At 52.5% G+C, this 21,112-nt stretch overlaps 2 protein-coding genes across 2 annotated transcripts; both read right to left on the reverse strand.

Moving 5' to 3' along the window:
• Positions 1–3,243: 3,243 nt before the first annotated feature.
• On the reverse strand, positions 3,244–6,342 carry LOC135305619 (zinc finger protein 239-like). The gene is made up of 2 exons (XM_064429356.1): positions 6,130–6,342; positions 3,244–5,468 (listed from the first exon to the last, which is right to left on the reverse strand). The coding sequence occupies exon 2, from the start codon at positions 5,422–5,424 to the stop codon at positions 4,462–4,464; it is 963 nt and encodes a 320-aa protein (XP_064285426.1). The 5' UTR covers positions 5,425–5,468; positions 6,130–6,342; the 3' UTR covers positions 3,244–4,461.
• An 11,538-nt stretch (positions 6,343–17,880) lies between these two features.
• LOC135305679 (probable inactive protein kinase DDB_G0270444) lies at positions 17,881–18,381 on the reverse strand. Its single transcript, XM_064429429.1, has 2 exons — positions 18,208–18,381; positions 17,881–18,095 (listed from the first exon to the last, which is right to left on the reverse strand). Exons 1-2 carry the CDS (start codon positions 18,229–18,231, stop codon positions 17,892–17,894), a joined length of 228 nt encoding a protein of 75 aa, XP_064285499.1. The 5' UTR covers positions 18,232–18,381; the 3' UTR covers positions 17,881–17,891.
• Positions 18,382–21,112: the final 2,731 nt, after the last annotated feature.

Below are 21,112 nucleotides of genomic sequence, written 5' to 3' on the forward strand. Positions count from 1 at the left end.
ACATCCACCAACAGGAATGATGCATGGCCCACCTGCTGCTGCTTCAGAGCTCTGGGAAGTGCAGACCTGGGTATTGCCAATGGGAACACTTAATTAGCATTTCATGCTCCTTCAAGATGCCCAGATCTCAGGGTTTTTAGTTTCAAAGCAGCCACTGTACTGGCTCTAGGGAAGAACAGTAAATGGGAAACAGGGATTGCCAGCTTTGCAGGGGTGTGGGGAAAACCTGGAGTGTCTGTGTCAAAAGATGAATGGGAAGAGTGCAATTGCCAAAGCCAAAGCTTTGTTAGGATAGCAGGGTCAGTTCTTTACTGCCTGCTTGCATGGAAATTATTTCAGAACCTCCTTTTTGTAGCTCGTGCAGAAAAGGAGATCTTAATAATACCATGCTACTTAAAAACACATTGTGATGCAGATCTGCAGTGATTCACAATGAAGCAGACTGTCTGCTTTGTCACTGCCAGCCCTGGGGACCCTGCAAGAGACCGTAGGGTATGCCGTGCCTCTTTTATATCCAAGCAAAGCTTGAGTTTGCTTATTGGTGTGGAATAAATACACGGGTAATAAAAGGTACAATTAAACTGGTCACTTTGGAGGATATGCTCATGCTTTCACATGTCAGTCCTGTGCCTCATGCTCCCAAGGCTTGTTACTCATCATGAAATATTTCAATAAAAAAACACAGCTCCTGTGTTACATCTGAATACAATTGCATCAGATCATCAAGAATTCTGCTGGCAAGAACAAGACAAAAGCCGTCTGACACTCACTTGCAGCTGTCCTGGATTTCTGCAGCCCTTTGTGAAATGCTGCTGTAGGCAGAGTGTTTGGAGTTGGTTTGGGCCTTTATGAGAGATCTGTGTAACAGCATGCTGGGCTCTCCTGGCAGAAAACTGTCCAAGCCCAGGGACATGGTGCCGGCAGGAGTGGAGCAGCCCCGCTCCCAGCCCGAGAGCGTGAGCTGAGCCACGCCGGGGAGAAAAGACACCGAGGGGCTCCAGCCCAGCTGCTTCACCTGCCGTGACCGCTCCACAGAGCTCTGCCTCTGGGAGAAAGTCGACGCTGGACAAGCATGGAGCTTTCATCTGCTGCTGGAGCTGCTCCGTGACAGCTCCTGCTCTTCCTGAAGGAGAACCCAGCACCACCTTGTAACGCGTGTCCAGGGGGGATTCTCCTCCGGCATTCTGAGACTTTGTCCCAGCAGGGGGACGGTGACGTCTGGCAGATTGATATCTAGAGCTCACTGGCCTTTTTGCTTGCTTTTCAGCTATTCCACTTGTTAATAAACTGTTGCAATTTTTTTCCACTTTCATCTATTAGTATTCATTTCCTGTTACTGGAAGGGGATTGTTGGAACACTTTAGAGGAGACGACTCATTGAAGAGTGTCCTGTATTAAGTTCTCCCAAACTGTGTGAGACACATGGCTTCACACAGGAGCAGCCCCAAGGCTGCTGAGGGGAAGGCACAGAGGAAGACAAACCCAGTATTTCTGAGGGGAATTCCTTGACACCAAACCAACCTGAGTCGTCCAACAGCTGACCTGACATTTTGAGACATGGGCCAAAGGGGAAACCTTGCAGTGTGTTTGGTCCAGGCCGGGTCATGCTCAATGCAAAGGTGTGTCAGTGCACTTGGCTCCTTCTCTCCTCATTGTGTCCAGCACACACAGGAGCCCAGAGCTCCTGCAGAAACCATCACAGCACTCAGTGGGAGCAACTTGTGTCCAGTCCTCACACAGAGCTGTGTCCAACACTGCACCTCATTGAAATGAGGAACTGTTCCAGCTCTTTTAGGAGCTAAGGAGGTTTGGCCTTCAGATCAGCTCCTTCCCAGCTCTTGATTTGCTGCCCTGGCTGAGCTGCTGCTTGTGGCAACACTTGTTGCACAGCTGCCAGCCCTGCTCTGCTGGCCAGCAGCCACTGCAGGAGCTTGTGCTGGTGACATCGAACCTTTCAGATCTTCCTCAGGAAAGCTCAGGGCAGAACTTGTCAAAAGAGCATTGCCTGGGCCATGCCTTTGACATTAAATCTCTCCTCTGTGCTTGGTGCCACACACAGTAAATATCTGAGGAAGCAAGTTTTCTGCTCCAGAAATTTCTTAAATCAATCAGTTAAACTGTAACAGAACACAATCTGGGATGTGTAATCTCACTTTAATTCATTTGCAGAAAGCTTCAGAGAGTTGTGTGACCTAAATGACCTTGCCACCAAGAACTCAGAAAAATGGGAGAGATGGAATCAGTAGCACAAGGATCTGCATTGTGATTCTCCCACAGGCCTGAGGACCCAGCCCACTTCCACTGGGCCATGGCTTTTTACCCTACATCAAAACCTCGTGCTTCAGATTGTGGTGGCGAATGGCCCCGGCCTTGTCCGGCCACATGGTGACCTGAGAAACGCTTGTCAGGCCTGGGCCTTGCTGAGCAGCCCCTGGGCCCAGCTCCTCTTGAGCTTCCCAGAGACACCGAGCGCTGCCAGGCACTTGTGCTGTCTGACGAGCTCCTGGGGTGTCCTGTGAACTGCCTTGGAAACCGCTTTTCCTGCCTCAAAGGCATGACATCCTCCTTCTCCCACTCTCAGAGCCAGGCTGCTGACCCACGCTGCGGCCACGATGAAGCGTTGATGGCTGAGGCCCCTCGCCTGTGGCCCATGAACAGCGCTCCCAAAGGAGGCCCTTGGGGCTCTCCTGGAGCCCAGAGGTGCCAGCAGCAACCTCCCTCTGAGTGGGGCCTCGCAGAGCCAGCGCGCTCTCAAGCTTGCTGCACTGGCAGCATGACTGAGCAGCCATGGATCCTGGGCCAAGAGCCCACTCCTGGAGGCTCCAGTTTAACCACTGCTCAGCTCCAGTGCTGTTAAGCTTTTAGGCCATATTCCTTTTGATCCTTGTCCTTTCTGTCCCTTTCTCAAATGCACCTAACACACACACACACACACACACACACACACACACACACACACACACACACACACACACACACACATAATTCTCAGAATGTTTCTCATTTGATTGACTGAATTTCGTTCCTTGCTTTTTTTCCCCATGTTGCTCCTTAACCAAGCAGTAAGTAATAATGTGAATGTTGCCAATGAATTTTCTTGAGCTGTTGCTTAATATTCAATCTGGTTTTTACTGAACCTTGCCTGGGAATTTTTAAGCAATCTCAGACACTTGTTCATACCAAGCCTTGGGAGCATGATGTGCAGGATTGACACTGGAAAGCAAGAGAGTCATTCAAGAGGGATGAGTTTAACTGTCCATTTTATTACGCTTCTATTTATTTCACTCTAATAAGCCAAGCCAAGCTTTTCTTGGAGGCAGAATGTGTGTGGGAGGCACTACAATATTATCCCATAGCTCTGGGCTGAATAGCACCCAGACTTGGGCTGCACAAGCTGAGGAAAAAGATGTTCCTGCCCTTGAACTTCCTTCCTATCCTCTCAACAACTGAAAACAAAATTATAAATCAATAAACTATAATTACAATGAAACCAATTATAATAAAAAGGAAATATTTTTCCTTCCGATATTCCAATGATTCAAGAGAAAACAACAATAACAATTACTATAATATTACCAATAAATATAAACAAATTCTATACTAAGAAATATCTTCTGAAAATTTTCATGCAATAACTAATATACCTTAGATTTAAAATATCTAAAAAAAACTATCATACAATCTAACACACCTTAGTAAAACAATTCATATTACAAATATTCTAAACACAAAACCAAGCACCACTACAATTTCTCATACATTTTAACCAAACAATTAAACTTTATCAACACCCTTACGTACTCTAAAACAATTCCAATTATTTTTTAAAATTTAATTGTAGGTGAGTGCTTTTATTTGGATATTGGTTTTTGGATTGTTTGGGTTAGATGATTTAAAAAATGGGACTTTTAAAGCAAATTAATCAGCTGAGAAGGAGGCACTCTGCAAAAAGAACTGACTGAAAAGGAATGGGACAGAAATCAGTAACTCTGAAAGTTTTATTTGCTGTCAAATACATCCCACCCAGCCAGCCCCACACAATCCCCGTCCCACCGCTCCCAACTGGGATCCCACTGCTCCCAATCCCCTTCCAACCCCATCTCACCCTGGTGGCTGTGGAATGGAGTGAGTTTGGCCTGGGATTGAGTTTTTTTGAGGAGGGAACAAGCAATTTGAGGAGGGATTGAGCCTTTATGGGATAAAATTCAGTTGTTTTCAGTTGGATTTGAGTGGTTTTGTGGTGACAGATCCATCCCTCTTGGCTTTTGAAGCGCAAAGAGAGGAAGAACAGAAAAAAATCAAGGCCAAACCAAAAGGAGAAGCAACCAGGTGTATTCCTAGCATGGATCACAGGGAATGTGGGTCACCAGGGCTGTGCCCAGCGTGGGTCCTGCAGTGGGGGATGGAGCTGGAGCAGCACACGAAGCTCTTCCCGCACTCGGGGCACTCGCAGGGCTTCCCTCACCGGTGCCTCCGTTGGTGTTGGGTCAATGTAGAGATCCTGGAGAAGCTCTTCCCACACTGGGGACACTCGTAGGGCCTCTCCCCAGTGTGGATGCGCCGGTGGGTGACGAGGTTGGAGTTGCGCTTGAATCCCTTCCCGCAGTCGGGGCAGCAGAAGGGCCTCTCCTCTGTGTGACTCTGATAGTGCTGGAGGAGATCAGAGCTAATCCTAAACCCCTTCCCACACTCGGAACACTCGTAGGGCCTCTCCCCAGTGTGGATCTTTTGGTGCACGATCAGGTTGGCGCGATGTCCGAATCTCTTCCCACACTCCCCACACTCGTAGGGCCGTTCCCCAGTGTGGGTCCTCTGGTGCTGGATAAGGGTGGAGCTCTGCCTGAAGCTCTTCCCACATTCCTCACACTCGTGGGGCCTCTCCCCAGTGTGGATGAGCCGGTGCCTGACAAGATGGGCGTTCCGCCTGAAGCCCTGCCCGCAGTCAGGGCAGCGGAAGGGCCTCTCCTCTGTGTGCGTGCGCTGGTGCAGGAGGAGACTGGAGCTGCTCTGAAACCTCTTCCTGCACTGATCACACTCGTAGGGCCGTTCCCCAGTGTGGCTCCTCTGGTGCACAATCAGGCTGGAGCTCCTCGTGAAGCTCTTCCCACACTCCAAGCACTTGTGGGGCTTCTCCCCATCATGGAGCTGCTCATGGACCACCAGCTCCGAGCTCTGGCTCCATCTCCGGCCGCCTTCCCAGCCCAGGCTGGCTCTTTCCCCCTCAGATCCCCGCCATCTGCGTTTGCAGCCCCTCCTCGTGTGGCATCTCTGGGGCTTTTCCTCCCCGTTGGGGTCCTGCACCGTGGAGCCGCTCAAAACGGCCTCTGCCACGAGGTTCTGCTGTGCTGGGCTGGGACATGGAGCAGGAGAGAGGGGGAAAGGGGCACTGACTTCCTCCTCACCTGCCTCATTGTCCCAGGGCATCTTGCTCTTCCTCACAGCCTCCCTGGGGCTGGAAATGGGAAATCCTGGTTTGGGGAAAAGAAGGGATGAGCACGTTGAGTTTGAAGGTCCCTCTGCCAAAGTCCATCTCTACAAGTCACCAGCAACCAATGCTGCAGAAAAACCTCCCAAACACCAAGATTCAGTGCTGAAAAACCCACCCCAGGAGTTCCCCACCCCAGTCCCTCCCCTCTGCTGTTCAGGGGCTCCCCTGTCCCAGCTGCTGGGGTCACGCTTGCATTGGGGGTCCCCCTTCTCCTCGGTGCCCGCCCTCCCCAGCCTGCTGGCAGTCCCAGCAATCCCAAAAGTTGCCCCCTCTTCACTCTGCCCGTTCAGGGATGCCGGGGCTTTTTGGGCTCCCTTCTGGGCTCCCTTCTCCCCTCATGCTCTGCTCTGGGCTGCAGGGGCTCCAAGGAGTCCCCCCTGCCCCTCTCCAGCCTCTGCAGGCTCCCGCCAATGGCGGCGCTCCCCCCTCTCTGGGCTCCCCACTTTGGGCTCCTGGGGGACACAGGGCTCTGCTCCTCCAGGCTGCCTCTGCCGCCACCACCACCGCCACCCCCCGATGTTCCCCCGAGGGGCCTTTTCCGCTCAGCCTTGCACTTCTTCATTCTCCAAACATCCTCCCAAAAAAATCCCAACCCAGGGACCCCCCGGCCTATCTGGGCCGAGCTCCCCCTCCCCGCTCACCTGCGCGATGGGGGCGATGACACCACAGGTGGGGGCTGCGAATGCACAGAGGGCTCGGCCGCGTGATTCCTGCTGCTCAGCCTTGATCTGCCTCTGTCCCTCCTCTTCCTCTTCCTGCCCCTTCTCCTATTCCATCCCCCCGCCTCCTCCTAATCCTTCTCCTCCCTCACCACACCTCCTTCTCCTTCTGTGGCTGCTCTCTCTCCGCCTTCCCCCTCCTCTTCCATCTCCCCTCCCACCCTCCTCCTCCCTAATCCCACCTCCTCCTCCTTCATCCGTGCCGTTGCCTCCCTCCTCCTCCTCCCGCAGCAGCAACGACACCCTCGCTGCCCCGTTCCCGGAGCCCTCGCAGCCCGCGGCAGGAGCGGGGCTGGAGCCGGCACAGCTCGGCACGGGCAGCGCGGGGCTCTCGGCTGCTCCCGGCCGCTGCGGATCAGGGGGGAAGCCGGCCCGGGCAAAAGGAGAGGCAAACTGCGACAACTGGGGGCCCCACATCCAAACTGGGCCCTGCTGGGGAGCCTGCCTGGGCACTGCCAGCCCTTGGGGCTCCTCTCGGCACATCCGGGAGGGGGGAACGCACAGAGGGCTGCGGGATCCCAGCGCTGGCAGCACTGCCAGGCACTGGGCTCTGCTGGGATCGTACTGGGAGTGACTGGGACTGCACTGGGTTTGTTCTGGGATCATACTGGCATCACACTTGGACTGTACTGGCTTTGTACTGATATCATTCTGGGATCATACTGGGAGTGAGCAGGAGCCTGCAGAGGCAATTGAGACCATGTTAGGGGCAAATGGGATCTACTGGGAGTGACTGGGATTGTGCTGAGGGTGACTGGGAGCAGCTGGGAGCAACTGGGATCATGACAGGAGCAACTGGGAGTGGCTGGCTGCATGCTGGGAGTGACTGGAAACAACTGGGCTTCTACTGGGATCAACTGGGATCACGCTGGAGGTGACTGGGATCATCCTGGCAGTGAGGGCCACTGCACTGAGGCTGACTGGGAGTGCTTGGCAGCAAATGGGATCATACTGGGGAATAATGGGAGGGACTGGGAACATGCTGGAGGGAGCTGGGGATACACTGGGAGATACTGGGAGTGACTGGAACAAAAGGGAGGGTGAAAGAGAGCCACTGGAACCATGTGGAGCACAACTGGTTCATACTGGCAGGGACTGGGAGCACACTGGGCTCATCTCTGGATCATACTGGGAGGGACTGGACTGATACTGGGAGAATCTGAGAGCGACTGGGAACACACCCTGCACATCATCCCCCATACTGGGCCTGACTGGGAGCAACTGGGATTATACTGGGACCACACTGGGAGGGCTGGCATGTGACTGGGATCCAACTGGAGCTTACTGGGATCATATTGGGATTGAAAGGGAGCGACTGGGATCACACTTTGGGCTACTGGGAGCACCTGAGAGAAACTGGGATCATGCTGCAAGCAAACTGGAGGAACTGGGCAGGACTGGATGCATGCTGGAGGCAACTGGGATATTCTGGGCATGACTGGGGGATCACACTGGGAGAGCTGACACCTTCCTGGGGCCACTGGCAGCGCCTGGAAATGACTGCAGACATGCTGGGGGCAACTGGGATATACTGGGAGTGTCTGTGACCATACTGGGGGGACTGAAACCACGCTGAGAACGACTGGGACCATGATGGGGAGACCTGGGACCACACTGGGGGCAACTGGGAGTGAGTGGGACTGTGCTGGGAGGGACTGGGATCATCTGGGGAGTGACTGGGACTAGAGCAGGGGCAACTGGGTCCAACTGGGACCATACTGGGAGTGTCTGTAACCATAGTGGAGTGATGGAACCACACTGGGAACAGCTGGGAATTACTGGGGTTTGTGGAGAGAATTATTTGGTTTGGGGGGAGTTGGGGAATTTTGGGGGGTTTGGAGGGTGATTTTGGGGGGGTTTTGTGGATTTTCGGAGGGTTTTATTGGCACTCTGGGGGGGTGTTTTTCTGCAGGTATTTGGGGGTTTAGTGAAATATTTTTCTGGGGTTTTTTTAAGTTTTGAGAGGAGTTACTGGGATTTGGTGGGATTCTTTGGAATTTTTGGTGGGTTTTATTGGAATTTCTGCAGGATTTTGGACGCGTGGTGCAATTTTATTGGAATTGTGGGGGCATTTAGTGGGATTCTTTGAGGGTTTGGGATTTTTGGGGGTTTTTTGGGGGGTCTTTTTGGTGTTGCCATGATTTCTTTGGGTCTTGGGGGGTATTTTGTGGGGCTTTTTATGGTTTAGGGGATATTTTTGGGGGCACTTGTGGGGTTTAATCGGGATTCTGGGGGGTTTGTTGGGATTTCAAAAGATTTTGTGGGCTTTTATTGGAACTCTAGGGTGTTCTAATGGGATTTTGTGAGATTTAATTCGGATTTCATGAGTTTTATTGGGACTTCTGGGGTGTTTAAGGAGATTTTGGTGCCTCTCACCCCTTCTCTACACCTGAGAACAACCCTAAAGCCCCCCCAGAATTCCCCAAAAATCCCAATAAAACCCTCCAAAACCCCAGGGAATCTCACAAAACCCCAATGAAACCCACCCAAATTTAAAAAAAAATCAGAGAAATTTCAATACATTTCCCCCCACCAAAAATCCTCAAAACCCCCAATAAAATCCCCCAAATCCAAAACCCCCTAAATCCACAAAACCCCCCAAAACCCCAATAATTCTCCATAAATCCCAACAAAATCCCCCAAAGTCCAAAAAAGCCCTCTGAAAATCCACATAAACCCCCCCAAAATCCCCACACACCCTCTCAAACCCCTCCCAAAATCCCCCCAGACTCTCTGGGGCCGTCCTGGATCAGGGGCACCGGCCGGTGGAACAGGAGCCACCTCAGGGGCCCTCGGAGCTCTGTGGGGAGGGGGCACCATGGGAGACCCCCAGAAACGGGAGGGGGGGGTGGAACCCCTGTTGTGCCCCCTCGCCCCGAAACCCCCAGACCCCGGTTCAGGGGGGGCCTGGGACCCCCCGGGACCCCCAAATCTCCCTCGGGACCCCTCTGGGAGCCCCAAACCCCCCCAAGGTTGGCCCAGGATCACTCTGGACCCCCAAAACCTTCCCGGGAGCCTCAGACCCCCCAGTTCCCCACAAAATTGACCCCACACCCACCTGAGACCCCCCTCAAATCCATCAGACTGCCCCAAATACCCCTCAGCCCCCTCAATCCCTCCCAAACCCTGGGAAATCCCCTCACACTCTGCTAAAGCCCCCCAGATGCACCTCAGAACCTCCCAGATCCCCCCAGCTCCTCTCACAACCCCCCAAAATCCCCTCAGACCCTCCCAATTCCCCTCAGATCCCCCTAAACCCACCTGAGAACACTCCAGACCCTCTCAAGCTGCCCCCAAAGATCCCTAAAGCCCCCTCAGACCCACCAAAGCCCCCTCAGAGCCCCTCACTCCCCCCAAACCCGCCGCACACCCCCCTATTTCCCGTCGATCTCCCCAAAATCCCCAATTTCTCCTCAGACCGCCCCAAACCCCCCCAGTTTCCCCTCAGCGCCCTCCTCAGCCGCGCTCGCCTCTGAATCTCCCGCCTCCGCCGCGTGCACGGGCTCCCCAGCCAATAGCGGCGCGCCCCGCCCCGAACCAGCCAATGAGGGCGCGGCTCCCCTCAGCAGCGCCCGCCTCCCCGCGCCGCTGCAGCCAATCAGAGGCGAGGCGCAGCGGCGGTGCCGGTGCCGGGCGCTGCAGAGAGCGGGGGCGGCGCTGGGAGCGGCCGGAGCGCTCCGGGAGCTGCTGAGGCGGCCGGGACAGGGCCGGGAGGGGCTGAGAGGGGATCGGGGGGGCGTGGGAGGGTCCGGGGGGGCTGGGGGGGCTTTGGGGAGGGTTCCGGGGGTGTGGGGCTGGGTGTGGGGAGGGGTCTTGGCTGGGGGATCGTGAGGTGTCAGGGAGGGTCTGGGGAGGGGTCCTGGGGCACTGTGGGGGGATCTGGGGGTGGGGAGGGGTCCCGAGAGGGGTCTCGAGGGGGGTCCTGGGGGTGCTGGGGGGACTTTGGGGTTCCAGGGTGGTCCTGGGCCAACCTTGGGGGGCTTTTCAGGGGGATTTGGTGTTCCCGGGGGAGATTTGGGGAGCCTGGGGGTCCCAGCCTCCCCCTCCCGTGTTTGGGGGTCTCCCATGGTGCCCCCTCCCCACAGAGCTCCGAGGGCCCCTGAGGTGGCTCCTGTTCCACCGGCCGGTGCCCCTGACCCAGGACGGCCCCAGAGAGTCTGGGGGGATTTTGGGGGGCATTTTTGGGAGGGTTTTTGGGGATTTTGGGAGGGCTTTTTTTAGAACTTTGGAGGGATTTGATGGAGGGGTATTATTGGGGTTTTGGAGAGAATTATTGGGTTTTGGGGGGTTATGGGATTTTGGGGGTTTTGTGGATTTGGGGAGTTTTGGATTTTGGGGGATTTTATTTGGGTTGGGGGGGTTGATTTTTGAGGAGGTTTAGTGAAATTTTGGGGAGTTTTTTTGAGTTTTGGTGTGTTTCACTGGGATTTTGTGGGATTCTCTGGGGTTTTGGAGGACCTTATTGTAATTTGTTGAGGAAGTTGGGATTTTTAGTGGATTTTGTGGGGCATTTGGGCGTCTGGGGCCTTTGGGGTTGTCCCAGGGTTTGCGGAATGGCTGAGAGGCATCAAAATCTCCTTAAAAGCCCCAAAAGTCCCAATAAAACTCATGAAATCTGAAATAAATCTCACAAAATCCCATTAGAACACCCTAGAATCCCAATAAAAGCCCACAAAATCTTTTGAAATCCCAATAACCCCCAACATCCCGATGAAACCCCAAAAATGTCCCCTAAAAAATGTTGTAAAATCTCCCCTAAGACCCAAAGAAATCAGAGCAACACCCAAAAAACCCCACAAAACACCCCTAAATCCCACCAAAACTCCCAAAAAACCCCAAATTGCCAAAAAACCCAAACCCCAAATAAATCCCACTAGATGCCTCCACAATTCCAATAAATACCTCAAAATCTACTAAAAATCCCAATAAAACCCCCAGAATTCATGAGAATCATGAAAACCCCCAACAAACTCCCAGTAAAACCTCCCAAAATACCAAAAAAAACCAAAACAAAACAAAATATTCAATAAACCCCCAAACATCTCCAGAAAAAACACCCCCCCCCAAAGTGTCAATAAAACCCCCAAAATCCAAACCCCCCAAAATCCACAAAACCCCCCAACATTTCCCACCTTGTCCCAGCATGTCTGCAGTCATTTCCAGGCGCTGCCAGTGGCCCCAGGAAGGTGTCAGTTCTCCCAGTGTGATCCCCCAGTCATGCCCAGAATATCCCAGCTGCCTCCAGCATGCATCCAGTCCTGCCCAGTTCCTCCAGTTTGCTTGCAGCATGATCCCAGTTTCTCTCAGGTGCTCCCAGTAGCCCAAAGTGTGATCCCAGTCACTCCCTTTCAACCCCAATGTGATCCCAGTAAGCTCCAGTTGGATCCCAGTCACATGCCAGCACTCCCAGTGTGGTCCCAGCATAATCCCAGTTGCTCCCAGTCAGGCCCAGTATGGGGGATGATGTGCAGGGTGTGTTCCCAGTCGCTCTCAGATTCTCCCAGTATTGCTCCAGTCCCTCCCAGTATGATCCAGAGATGAGCCCAGTGTGCTCCCAGTCCCTGCCAGTATGAACCAGTTGTGCTCCACATGGTTCCAGTGGCTCTCTTTCACCCTCCCTTTTGTTCCAGTCACTCCCAGTATCTCCCAGTGTATCCCAGTTCCCTCCAGCATGTTCCCAGTCCCTCCCATTATTCCCCAATATGATCCCATTTGCTGCCAAGCACTCCCAGTCAGCCTCAGTGCAGTGGCACTCACTGCCAGGATGATCCCAGTCACCTCCAGCGTGATCCCAGCTGACCCCAGTAGAAGCCCAGTTGTTTCCAGTCACTCCCAGCATGCAGCCAGCCACTCCCAGTTGCTCCTGTCATGATCCCAGTTGCTCCCAGCTGCTCCCAGTCACCCTCAGCATAATCCCAGTCACTCCCAGTAGATCCCAATTGCCCCTAACATGGTCTCAATTGCCTCTGCAGGCTCCTGCTCACTCCCAGTATGATCCCAGAATGATATCAGTACAAAGCCAGTACAGTCCACGTGTGATCCCAGTATGATCCCAGATCAAACCCAGTACAGTCCCAGTCACTCCCAGTATGATCCCAGAATGATATCAGTACAAAGCCAGTACAGTCAAAGTATGATTCCAGTACAAACCCAGTACAGTCCCAGTCACTCCCAGTATGATCCCAGTACGATCCCAGCAGAGCCCAGTGCCTGGCAGTGCTGCCAGCGCTGGGATCCCGCAGCCCTCTGTGCGTTCCCCCCTCCCGGATGTGCCGAGAGGAGCCCCAAGGGCTGGCAGTGCCCAGGCAGGCTCCCCAGCAGGGCCCAGTTTGGATGTGGGGCCCCCAGTTGTCGCAGTTTGCCTCTCCTTTTGCCCGGGCCGGCTTCCCCCCTGATCCGCAGCGGCCGGGAGCAGCCGAGAGCCCCGCGCTGCCCGTGCCGAGCTGTGCCGGCTCCAGCCCCGCTCCTGCCGCGGGCTGCGAGGGCTCCGGGAACGGGGCAGCGAGGGTGTCGTTGCTGCTGCGGGAGGAGGAGGAGGGAGGGAACTGTAGGGATGAAGAAGGAGAAGGAGGCGGGATTAGGGAGGGGGAGGAGGGTGGGAGGGGAGATGGAAGAGGAGGGGGAAGGTGGAGAGAGAGCAGCCACAGAAGGAGAAGGAGGTGTGGTTAGGAGGAGAAGGATTAGGAGGAGGCGGGGGGATGGCAGAGGAGAAGGGGCAGGAAGAGGAAGAGGAGGGACAGAGGCAGATCAAGGCTGAGCAGCAGGAAGCACGCGGTCGAGCCCTCCGTGCATTCGCAGCCCCCACCTGTGGGATCATCGCCCCCCATCGCGCAGGTGAGCGGGGAGGGGGAGCTCGGCCCAGATATCCCGGGGGGTCCCTGGGCTGGGATTTTTTTGGGGGGATGTTTGAAGAATGAAGAAGTGCAAGGCTGAGCAGAAAAGGCCCCTTGTGGGGACATGGGGGGGTGGTGGTGGCGGCAGAGGCAGCCTGGAGGAGCAGAGCCCTGTGTCCCCCAGGAGCCCAAAGTGGGGAGCCCAGAGAGGGGGGAGCGCCGCCATTGGCGGGAGCCTGCAGAGGCTGGAGAGGGGCAGGGGGGACTCCTTGGAGCCCCTGCAGCCCAGAGCAGAGCATGAGGGGAGAAGGGAGCCCAGAAGGGAGCCCAAAAAGCCCCGGCACCCCTGAATGGGCAGAGCGAAGAGGTGGCAGCTTTTGGGATTGCTGGGACTGCCAGCAGCCTGGAGAGGGCGGGCACCCAGGAGAAGGGGGACCCCCAATGCAAGTGTAACCCCAGCAGCTGTGACAGGGGGAACTCCGAAGAGCAGAGGGGAGGGACAAGGGACAGGGAGCTCTTGGTAGGATTTTTAGGGCTGAACCTTGGTGTTTGGGAGGTTTTTCTGGAGCCCAGATGGCCGGTGACTTCTCGAGGTGGGCTCGGGCAGATGGACCTTCAAATTCAACGTGCTCATCCCTTATTTTCCTCAAACCATGATTTCTCATTGCCAACCCCTGGGAGGCTGTGAGGAAGAGCAAGATGCCCTGGGACAATGAGGCAGGTGAGGAGGAAGTCAGTGCCCCTTTCCCCCTCTCTCCTGCTCAATCTCCCAGCTCAGCACAGCAGAACCTCGTGGCAGAGGCCATTTTGAGCGGCTCCACGGCGCAGGAACCCAACGGGGAGGAAAAGCCCCGGAGAGGCCACACGAGGAGGGGCTGCAAACGCAGATCACGGGGATCTGAGGAGGAAAGACCCACCCTGGGCCGGGAAGGCGGCCGGAGATGGAGCCAGAGCTCAGAGCTGGTGGTCCATGAGCAGCTCCATGATGGGGAGAAGCCCCACAAGTGCTTGGAGTGTGGGAAGAGCTTCAGGAGGAGCTCCAATCTGATCAGGCACCAGGTGATCCACAGTGGGGAACGGCCCTACGAGTGTGGGGAATGCGGGAAGAGCTTCAGACTTCGCACCAACCTGATCTACCACCAAAATATCCACTCTGGGGAGAGGCCCTACGAGTGTTCCGAGTGTGGGAAGGGGTTTTGGATCCGCTCCCATCTTTTCTGGCACTATTGGATTCACACAGAGGAGAGGCCCTTCTGCTGCCCCGACTGCGGGAAGGGATTCAGGCACAACTCCACCCTCGTCACCCACCGGCGCATCCACACTGGGGAGAGGCCCTACGAGTGTCCCCAGTGTGGGAAGAGCTTCTCCAGCAGCTCAACTTGACCAGACACCAACGGAGGCACCGGTGAGGGAAGCCCTGTGAGTGCCCCGAGTGCGGGAAGAGCTTTGTGTGCTGCTCCAGCTCCATCCCCCACTGCAGGACCCACGCTGGGCACAGCCCTGGTGGCCCACACTCCCTGTGATCCATGGTGGGAAATTGTAGCCATATTTTAGGGAAAAAGCCTCTGCTGGGATTTTACCTGTCCTGAGGAGCTGAGAGCCTCAGGAAAGAAATGTAAACAATAACTGTCTGCTGCTGTGGAATGCCACAGGTGCATCTTCCATTGGTCCACGTGGATTGTTTTCAATCAGTGACCAATCACAGCCACCTGTGGCATGGCTATGAGCAGTCACAGGATTTTTGTTATTCATTCCTATTCTATTCTTGTCTTTGTAGCCTTCTGATCTTCTTCTCTCTGTTCTTTTAGTGTAGTTGTAATGTAGTATTTTAGTATAATATATAACATAATAAATCAGCCTTCTGATGAAAATAGAGTCAAGCCTCGTGTCCTCACACAAGGGGTTCTTGCCGAAGCAAGAGTGCAGGCCCTGGAGTTCTGCTCTTGGCTTGGTGCTGTCAAAGGGGCTGCTTTTGATGGTTTTAGAGGCACTAACCTGGGCAGTGAAATGCACCTCAGGCACCAACTGCATCTCTGGTGTCTGCAAGTGCCTTTATCTCCCTTCATGCTCCTCAGAACCAAAATCCTGCAAGGACCAAGTGAATCTGAGACTTTGGAAAGGCCCAATTGTGACAGATTTTGGTGAGATTTGAGTCAGGAGATGGAAGCAGCAGCAGCAGGTGCTGTAATCTTTATCCTTGCGATCTCCTGCATGCTGATGCATGTGTGAAGGAGGCAGGGATTCCATAAAGCACCTTCTGTAGCTCCTGAGGGAAAACCAGTGGCAAGTTCTTTAATTTCTTAGAGTTTCAGGCATGTGTTGTGTGGCTGTGCTGCCCCCCAGGGCCAGGCTCTGCCTCTCTCTGCTCCAGCTGGTGCTTCCAAACTGCCCTCTGTGATTTTTATTTGCAAACCACCTCTCTGACCAGCTTCCACTTTGCTTTAAAAATTCAGCACCACGTTTGTGGCTGAACAGGTCCCAGAGATGGGGAGGAGGATTTGAGTTCCAATTGAGATGACAGAGTTGTTACAGCGGGGAAAATGTCACATCCCTCCTGTGCCTGGAGCTGCTAATCTTGTTCTGAACATTGAAAACCTCTTCAGCTGCTCTCATTATACCTCAGTTTGATTACTGCTTTGATTTCACACCTCTTTCATGCAGGCTTTTCCTCTCTCCTTAGCTGGAATTGTCAGGCCTGAGGAGAGAAATTTTGTTGAGCCTTGGGACAGTTCCCAACATCTATCCCTGCTCCTAAAGCTGCTTTGAATTATCTTGGGAACCTGAGCATGAGATAAACTGTCAGGACTTTAGTGAGAGGAAAAGTAAGGCACAGAGGCCAAAGTGTAAATGCAGAGTCTGGGTTACCAGAGTTGTGGGGATCTGAGCCCTGCAAACTCATGTTGTTCTCTATGAATGGCTGATTCCTTCTGTATCTCCTCCTGAAATTTCTGAGGACCAGGGCTGGTGCTGGAACTGCAGCCACACAAACTCCCCATGGATCTGTGTGGGACCCAGTGGGAATCATTGATTTGCTGCTTTTGATGAAAAGTTGTGACATGAACCTCAGTGTCAGGGAGGTGACACGTTAATGCTGCTGCTGTCAGACAGTGCCCACACACCGTGTCTGGAGACAGCTCTGGAGAAGATGAAGAAAAACCAGGATTAAATCCCATGTGCTACTGAGCTCTATCAGAAACTGCTTAGAGTGAAGTCTGTGAAGTGACTGGGGAGAGCTGGGTGAAAGGGACAGCTCTGAGTAGTGTGTGGTACATCAGGGATGTCCTAATACTGATCTTTGCACAGAGATGAAAACTTGTCAGTTTGCATGGCCTGAATGTCTGGTTCTGGAAATTCTGCATTGCACAAGATGTGCTGAGCTCATCTGGCTCTGAAATATCATCTCTGCACCTTAGCCAGGAACAGCATCAGAGTTCTGAACAGATTCATCAAAATCAGTCATAACCCAGAGGCAAACCTTGGCAATACACATGTGTGGCAGGTGAGGAGACCAAAAGCTTCCATTCTTGTTCTTGCAGAATGAATTCAGCAATAAAATAATCCTCTCTCTTGGCATTAAAATACTTTAGTTTCAGCTCTTCCCCAGACTATCAGTGTCAAGTATTTCTCTGGGTGCTTGGGGGTAGGTTCTCCCCCTGGAGCTCTCTGCAGGTTGGTGCTAATTCCAGATGTTCCCTCAGGTTCAGATGTTTTGCTGCCTGAGCAGAGTGTGCAGAACAGGGATTACAAGCACTGGCATTTACTGTGCTAGAAAGTCCAAGGGACACATTTGTGCCAATGAAGGTCACACCTTGAACTAGGAGGATCAATTATTCTTGTGCTCAGCAGAGTCTGGGGAGAGAGGGGGTTTCCAAAGGAAATCTTGGTCCATGTAGGGCTGAGGCTCCCTCCAGGCTGGCTCCAGCCCCTCAGGGTGCCCAGGAGCAGGGCTTGCCCACAGCCCAGTGCTCCCTCCTTAGCCCTGGGGCTGCCCAGGGAAGAGCCATGGCTGAGGCTCTGCAGGAGCACACAGGCTCAGCCCTGCTCCAGCATGGGATCCATGGGCCAGGGCACACTGGGCTTTGCCCCTACAGCTCCCAAGTGTGTCCAGAGAAACTGCAAGGAGAGGCTCACCTCTGTCAGTGGGACCCCTCTGTGCACAGGGACCCCCACTCCTGGGGTGGCTGTGCCAGGGACCTCCAGCCCTGGGAACCTGGAGCAAGTGGAAACAACCACTTTGCAAAATGCTGCCTGTGTCTGAAGCAAATGCAAGGAGAACTGGGGTGTGAAAAATAAAATTTGTTTATTACAGAAGAACAGCAGGAAAAATACTGAACATATTTACATTGTAAGAACATTTGTAACAACAACAATCGATAGAACATATATACATAAAAACCTACCTAACAAAAATATGTGAAACGTATTTACAGAAGTCAAAAATAGCCCTAAAATCTACATTCTAAAGAACAACAACAAACTGTAGAACATATATACAAAGGTTGGTGTCTCTGTCTGTGCTGTCCATCGCACCTGGAAGAAAAGCAAATGCCACGGTCACTCCAGTCAGGCACAGAGGGTTCTTGCATGTGCCCCCAGGCTGGCAGACACTGGCCCAGCAGCAGGACTCTGCTACCAGAACTGAGCCTGGCTGGGTCTGGCATGGAGCTTGTGTGGAGCAAAGCAGGCACAGGACAGGCTGTGGATGGCCACCAGAATCCAGTGCCCTGGGTACAATGTCCCTGAGCAGGGAGCACCCAGCCCAGCCCCAGCCTGGCAGCAGGAGACCCACTCTGCCTGTCCTGCTGCTGGCAGTGGTCTTCATGCCAAGATCAGGGCCTCTTCCTCACCTTCTTAATCAATATCCATGTCCTCAATGGACTCTTCCATATCCACATCCATCTCTTCTTCCTCATCCACATACACGTCCATCTCTTCTTCCTCCTCCACATCCACATCCATCTCTTCCTCTCCAGCGTCTTCTCCGTCTATTTCCATCTCCTCCTCCGTATCAATCTTTGTATCCACCTCCATCTCCTCCTCTCTGTCTGGGACAGCCTGCAGAGGTAGCAAAACCTCAGAGTGGGCTCCCTGTCCCACTCCATCCCCACAGAGCTCCAGCCCACCCGGGCAGGTGTGGGGTGTCCACCTCCATGGAATGGCACCATACCATCCTCAGGAGAAATGGGAGCATCCTGCAGGGCTGGATGACAAAATCCAGGCACTAAGGACCTTTCAGGACTGAATGGGTTATCAGGGGGCAGGTGAAAAGCAGAGTGGGCAGGAGCAGGGTGAAGAGCATGTGAACACAACGAACAACAGTTGTGTTGTGCCCTTTGCTGGGCACTGGACGTTCCAGCTGGAGCGTGGGCTGTGACATCACAGTTCCCAGGCTCCATCTGAAGTGGACACTGGAGACCATGGAATGATGGAGTCCCTGAATGGTTGGGCTTGGAAGGGAGCCTGAAGAACAACATCTTGTTCCCAGCTGAGCAGTCTTCCCCCAGAGCATGCTGCTCAGAGCCCTGTTCCCAAGGATGGGGCATGCACAGCCTCTGTGCACAGCCTGGGCCAGTGCCCCACCACCCCCAGTGGAAAAGAGCAGCTTCCTTAGATGCAGCTTCAATCAACCCCCTGCAGTTGAAAGCCAATCCCCCCTTGTCCTGTCACCACAGGCCCTGCTGAACACTCTGTCCCCTTCTTTCCTGCGGGAACCTTCCAGTCCTGCGGAGCCACAGGGAGGCCTCCCAGTGTCTCCTCTCTCCAGGCTGAGCATCTCCAGCCCCACTTGCCCAGCAGTCAGTCACATCAGGGCGAGTCAAGGCTGAAGGGTAGCAAATAGCATCAGGAACTGAGAGATGCAAGCTTTAGACCCAGGCTTGCCTCTAAATGTGCAAAACTAATAACAGTGGAGAGGAAGATGTTGGGACACTGGTTCTGTTCTAACTGGTGATTTATTTTTCTTCTTTTCTGTCATGCTGCCCCAGGTTTTTCTGTTTGGAAGGAAGCTTGGCACAATGTCCATTGTCTTCTCCATTCGTGAAAGACCAAGCGGAGTCTGGGCAGGCTGATATGCAGAGCAAAACCTGAAAATATACTAGTGATCCTGAGCCTGGGGAATGCAGCTAAACCCAGCCAAAAGCAATTTCTGGAAAGCTGATCCTGGTTTACATTGTCTTGAGTTTGGCTTTGCCAACTTCACCAGTCATTTATGAAAAACCAAAAAAACTCAAACCAAATCAGACAAAAACCCAATCAATCAAACAAACAAACCCATGCAGCAAACCAATCAAACAAATAGATAAAAAACGCCAAATAAAACCAAGGGAAATAAGGAGTTAGTATTAGTTGTGAGGATAGCACAGCAGGCAAATGGCTGCTTGCCACAGGATCACCATCAAAAGCCACATAGAACAGCTGCTCCAAAATATAACCAACAAGAGAAAAAGAAAAAGTGATCCATGGCAACTTTGGAGGCAGCTCCACATTCAGGTGAAGGATGAGCACACAGTGGTACAGATCCAGCATTGCCCACCCTCCAGGTTGCTGTTTGCTCCTGATGAAAGACCCTTGCAGGACTGTGGCCCCTCTCAGTGCAGTGTCCGTCATTCCCAGAGCTCTCAGCTGAGCCACTGGCATTTCCAGAGTGACATCCAATGGGATACCCTTTTCGGTTTGTCTCCTAATGCCACAGGGGTCCTAAACAGCATATGCCATCCCATTTTTGTTCCGTTGATATTGACTGCTTGGTTTTATTTTGTCACCAGTTCTATTCATTATGAATTGGAATATGATGAAGAAACTAAGGAAGTTAGCACCTATAATTAGTGCACATAGCTTAACTGATGCGGCAGCTCATTTAATGCTTGCTAGGAAAGAACTAGAAAGATTTAATGAACCAAACTGGTAAAAAAAGAAATGGGGGATTTGTAATAAGTAGTAATACATTTGTTCATTAATTAAATCAATAGCTAAATAACTATATGTTATAAAACAATAGTTAAATAGCCAAAAAAACTTCTTGTGCAGATACATATGGTTGCTGGTTTACTATAGTGCTTTGGGAATTCCATTGTAAAGTTATGCCCTGTGAAAGGAAAGTAATGAGAAGCAGCTGTAACAACAATCCTTAAACTCGCTAGAATTGCTTAGCTTGCAGAAAGTGTATAGTACTAGTAAGAATTGCTTAGCTTGCAGAAAAGTGTATAGTGTTCTGTATAGATATGCCTTATAAGGCATAAGTTCACTCAGCGTTCACAAAAAGGAAGACTAAGGGGGACTAAGCCTTCATCCCACGACCACCAGAAGGCAGAAAAAGACCCCCTAGCAACTGAATGAGCAAGTGCAGAAGACAGATCACGTCATCCCTAAACCCGGAGAAGAAGGCAATAAAAGGTGGACTCAGGGGATAGGAATTTTGTGAGCCAAAGTGGAGCAGAGACTCCGGGACGCCCAGCGCTGTCCTTGCTTATTCTTGCTTGCAAAAGTAATAAAGATAATTATTTGATCCTTAAATTCAGTGGACTTGTTTATCACACTGCCCAGACCCTAAACTGCCCCAAATGTGCCCCAGAAATGTCTCTAGGGACCCCAAAGTGGCCCCTTTTACCCTGTCCGTGAAAATAATAAAAAAATATGTCAAAAGATCTAAAAATAGCACTAATTAGCATTAAGAAGGAGAAATAAATGGCCAATAGTGGTCAATGATTTAATGAAAGGAATTGTTTTATTTAAAACCAATGACAAATAATTTTTTGATTGCTAAAAATGTATTCAATTTTTCACATAAATATCAAAGGTAATAGAAATATACAGTAATACTAATATAAATTTAAAAACTATAATTATAATTTTATAAATTAATCAATCTTCTTTATTTTAAAAATGCATACTTTTTTATGTTTTGGGATGTCAGTCCCAGGTGGGCCATGTCAGACATGGTGAGGCTGGGGTGAGGAGCAGGTTGTCCAAAATTGGTCAGCCTGCAAGGGGCTTGTTCCTCTCCATGCCCAGATCTCCTGGGGAGACATTCAGAATCAAGATCAAATGGGGAATCGTTCTTTCACCTCTTTTCT

This window comes from Passer domesticus, chromosome 8 (assembly GCF_036417665.1).
Source record: "Passer domesticus isolate bPasDom1 chromosome 8, bPasDom1.hap1, whole genome shotgun sequence".
Taxonomy (NCBI): domain Eukaryota; kingdom Metazoa; phylum Chordata; class Aves; order Passeriformes; family Passeridae; genus Passer; species Passer domesticus.

What these genes read in the sequence shown, in the direction of transcription:
- LOC135305679 (XM_064429429.1), bottom strand. Translation starts at nt 18,231, where the DNA reads ATGCTCCCATTTCTCCTGAGGATG. An exon ending in TCCCATTTCTCCTGAGGATG is followed by an intron (nt 18,096 to 18,207) that starts GTATGGTGCCAT and finishes CTACCTCTGCAG; the next exon opens with GCTGTCCCAGACAGAGAGGA.
- LOC135305619 (XM_064429356.1), bottom strand. Translation starts at nt 5,424, where the DNA reads ATGCCCTGGGACAATGAGGCAGGTGAGGAGGAAGTCAGTGCCCCTTTC.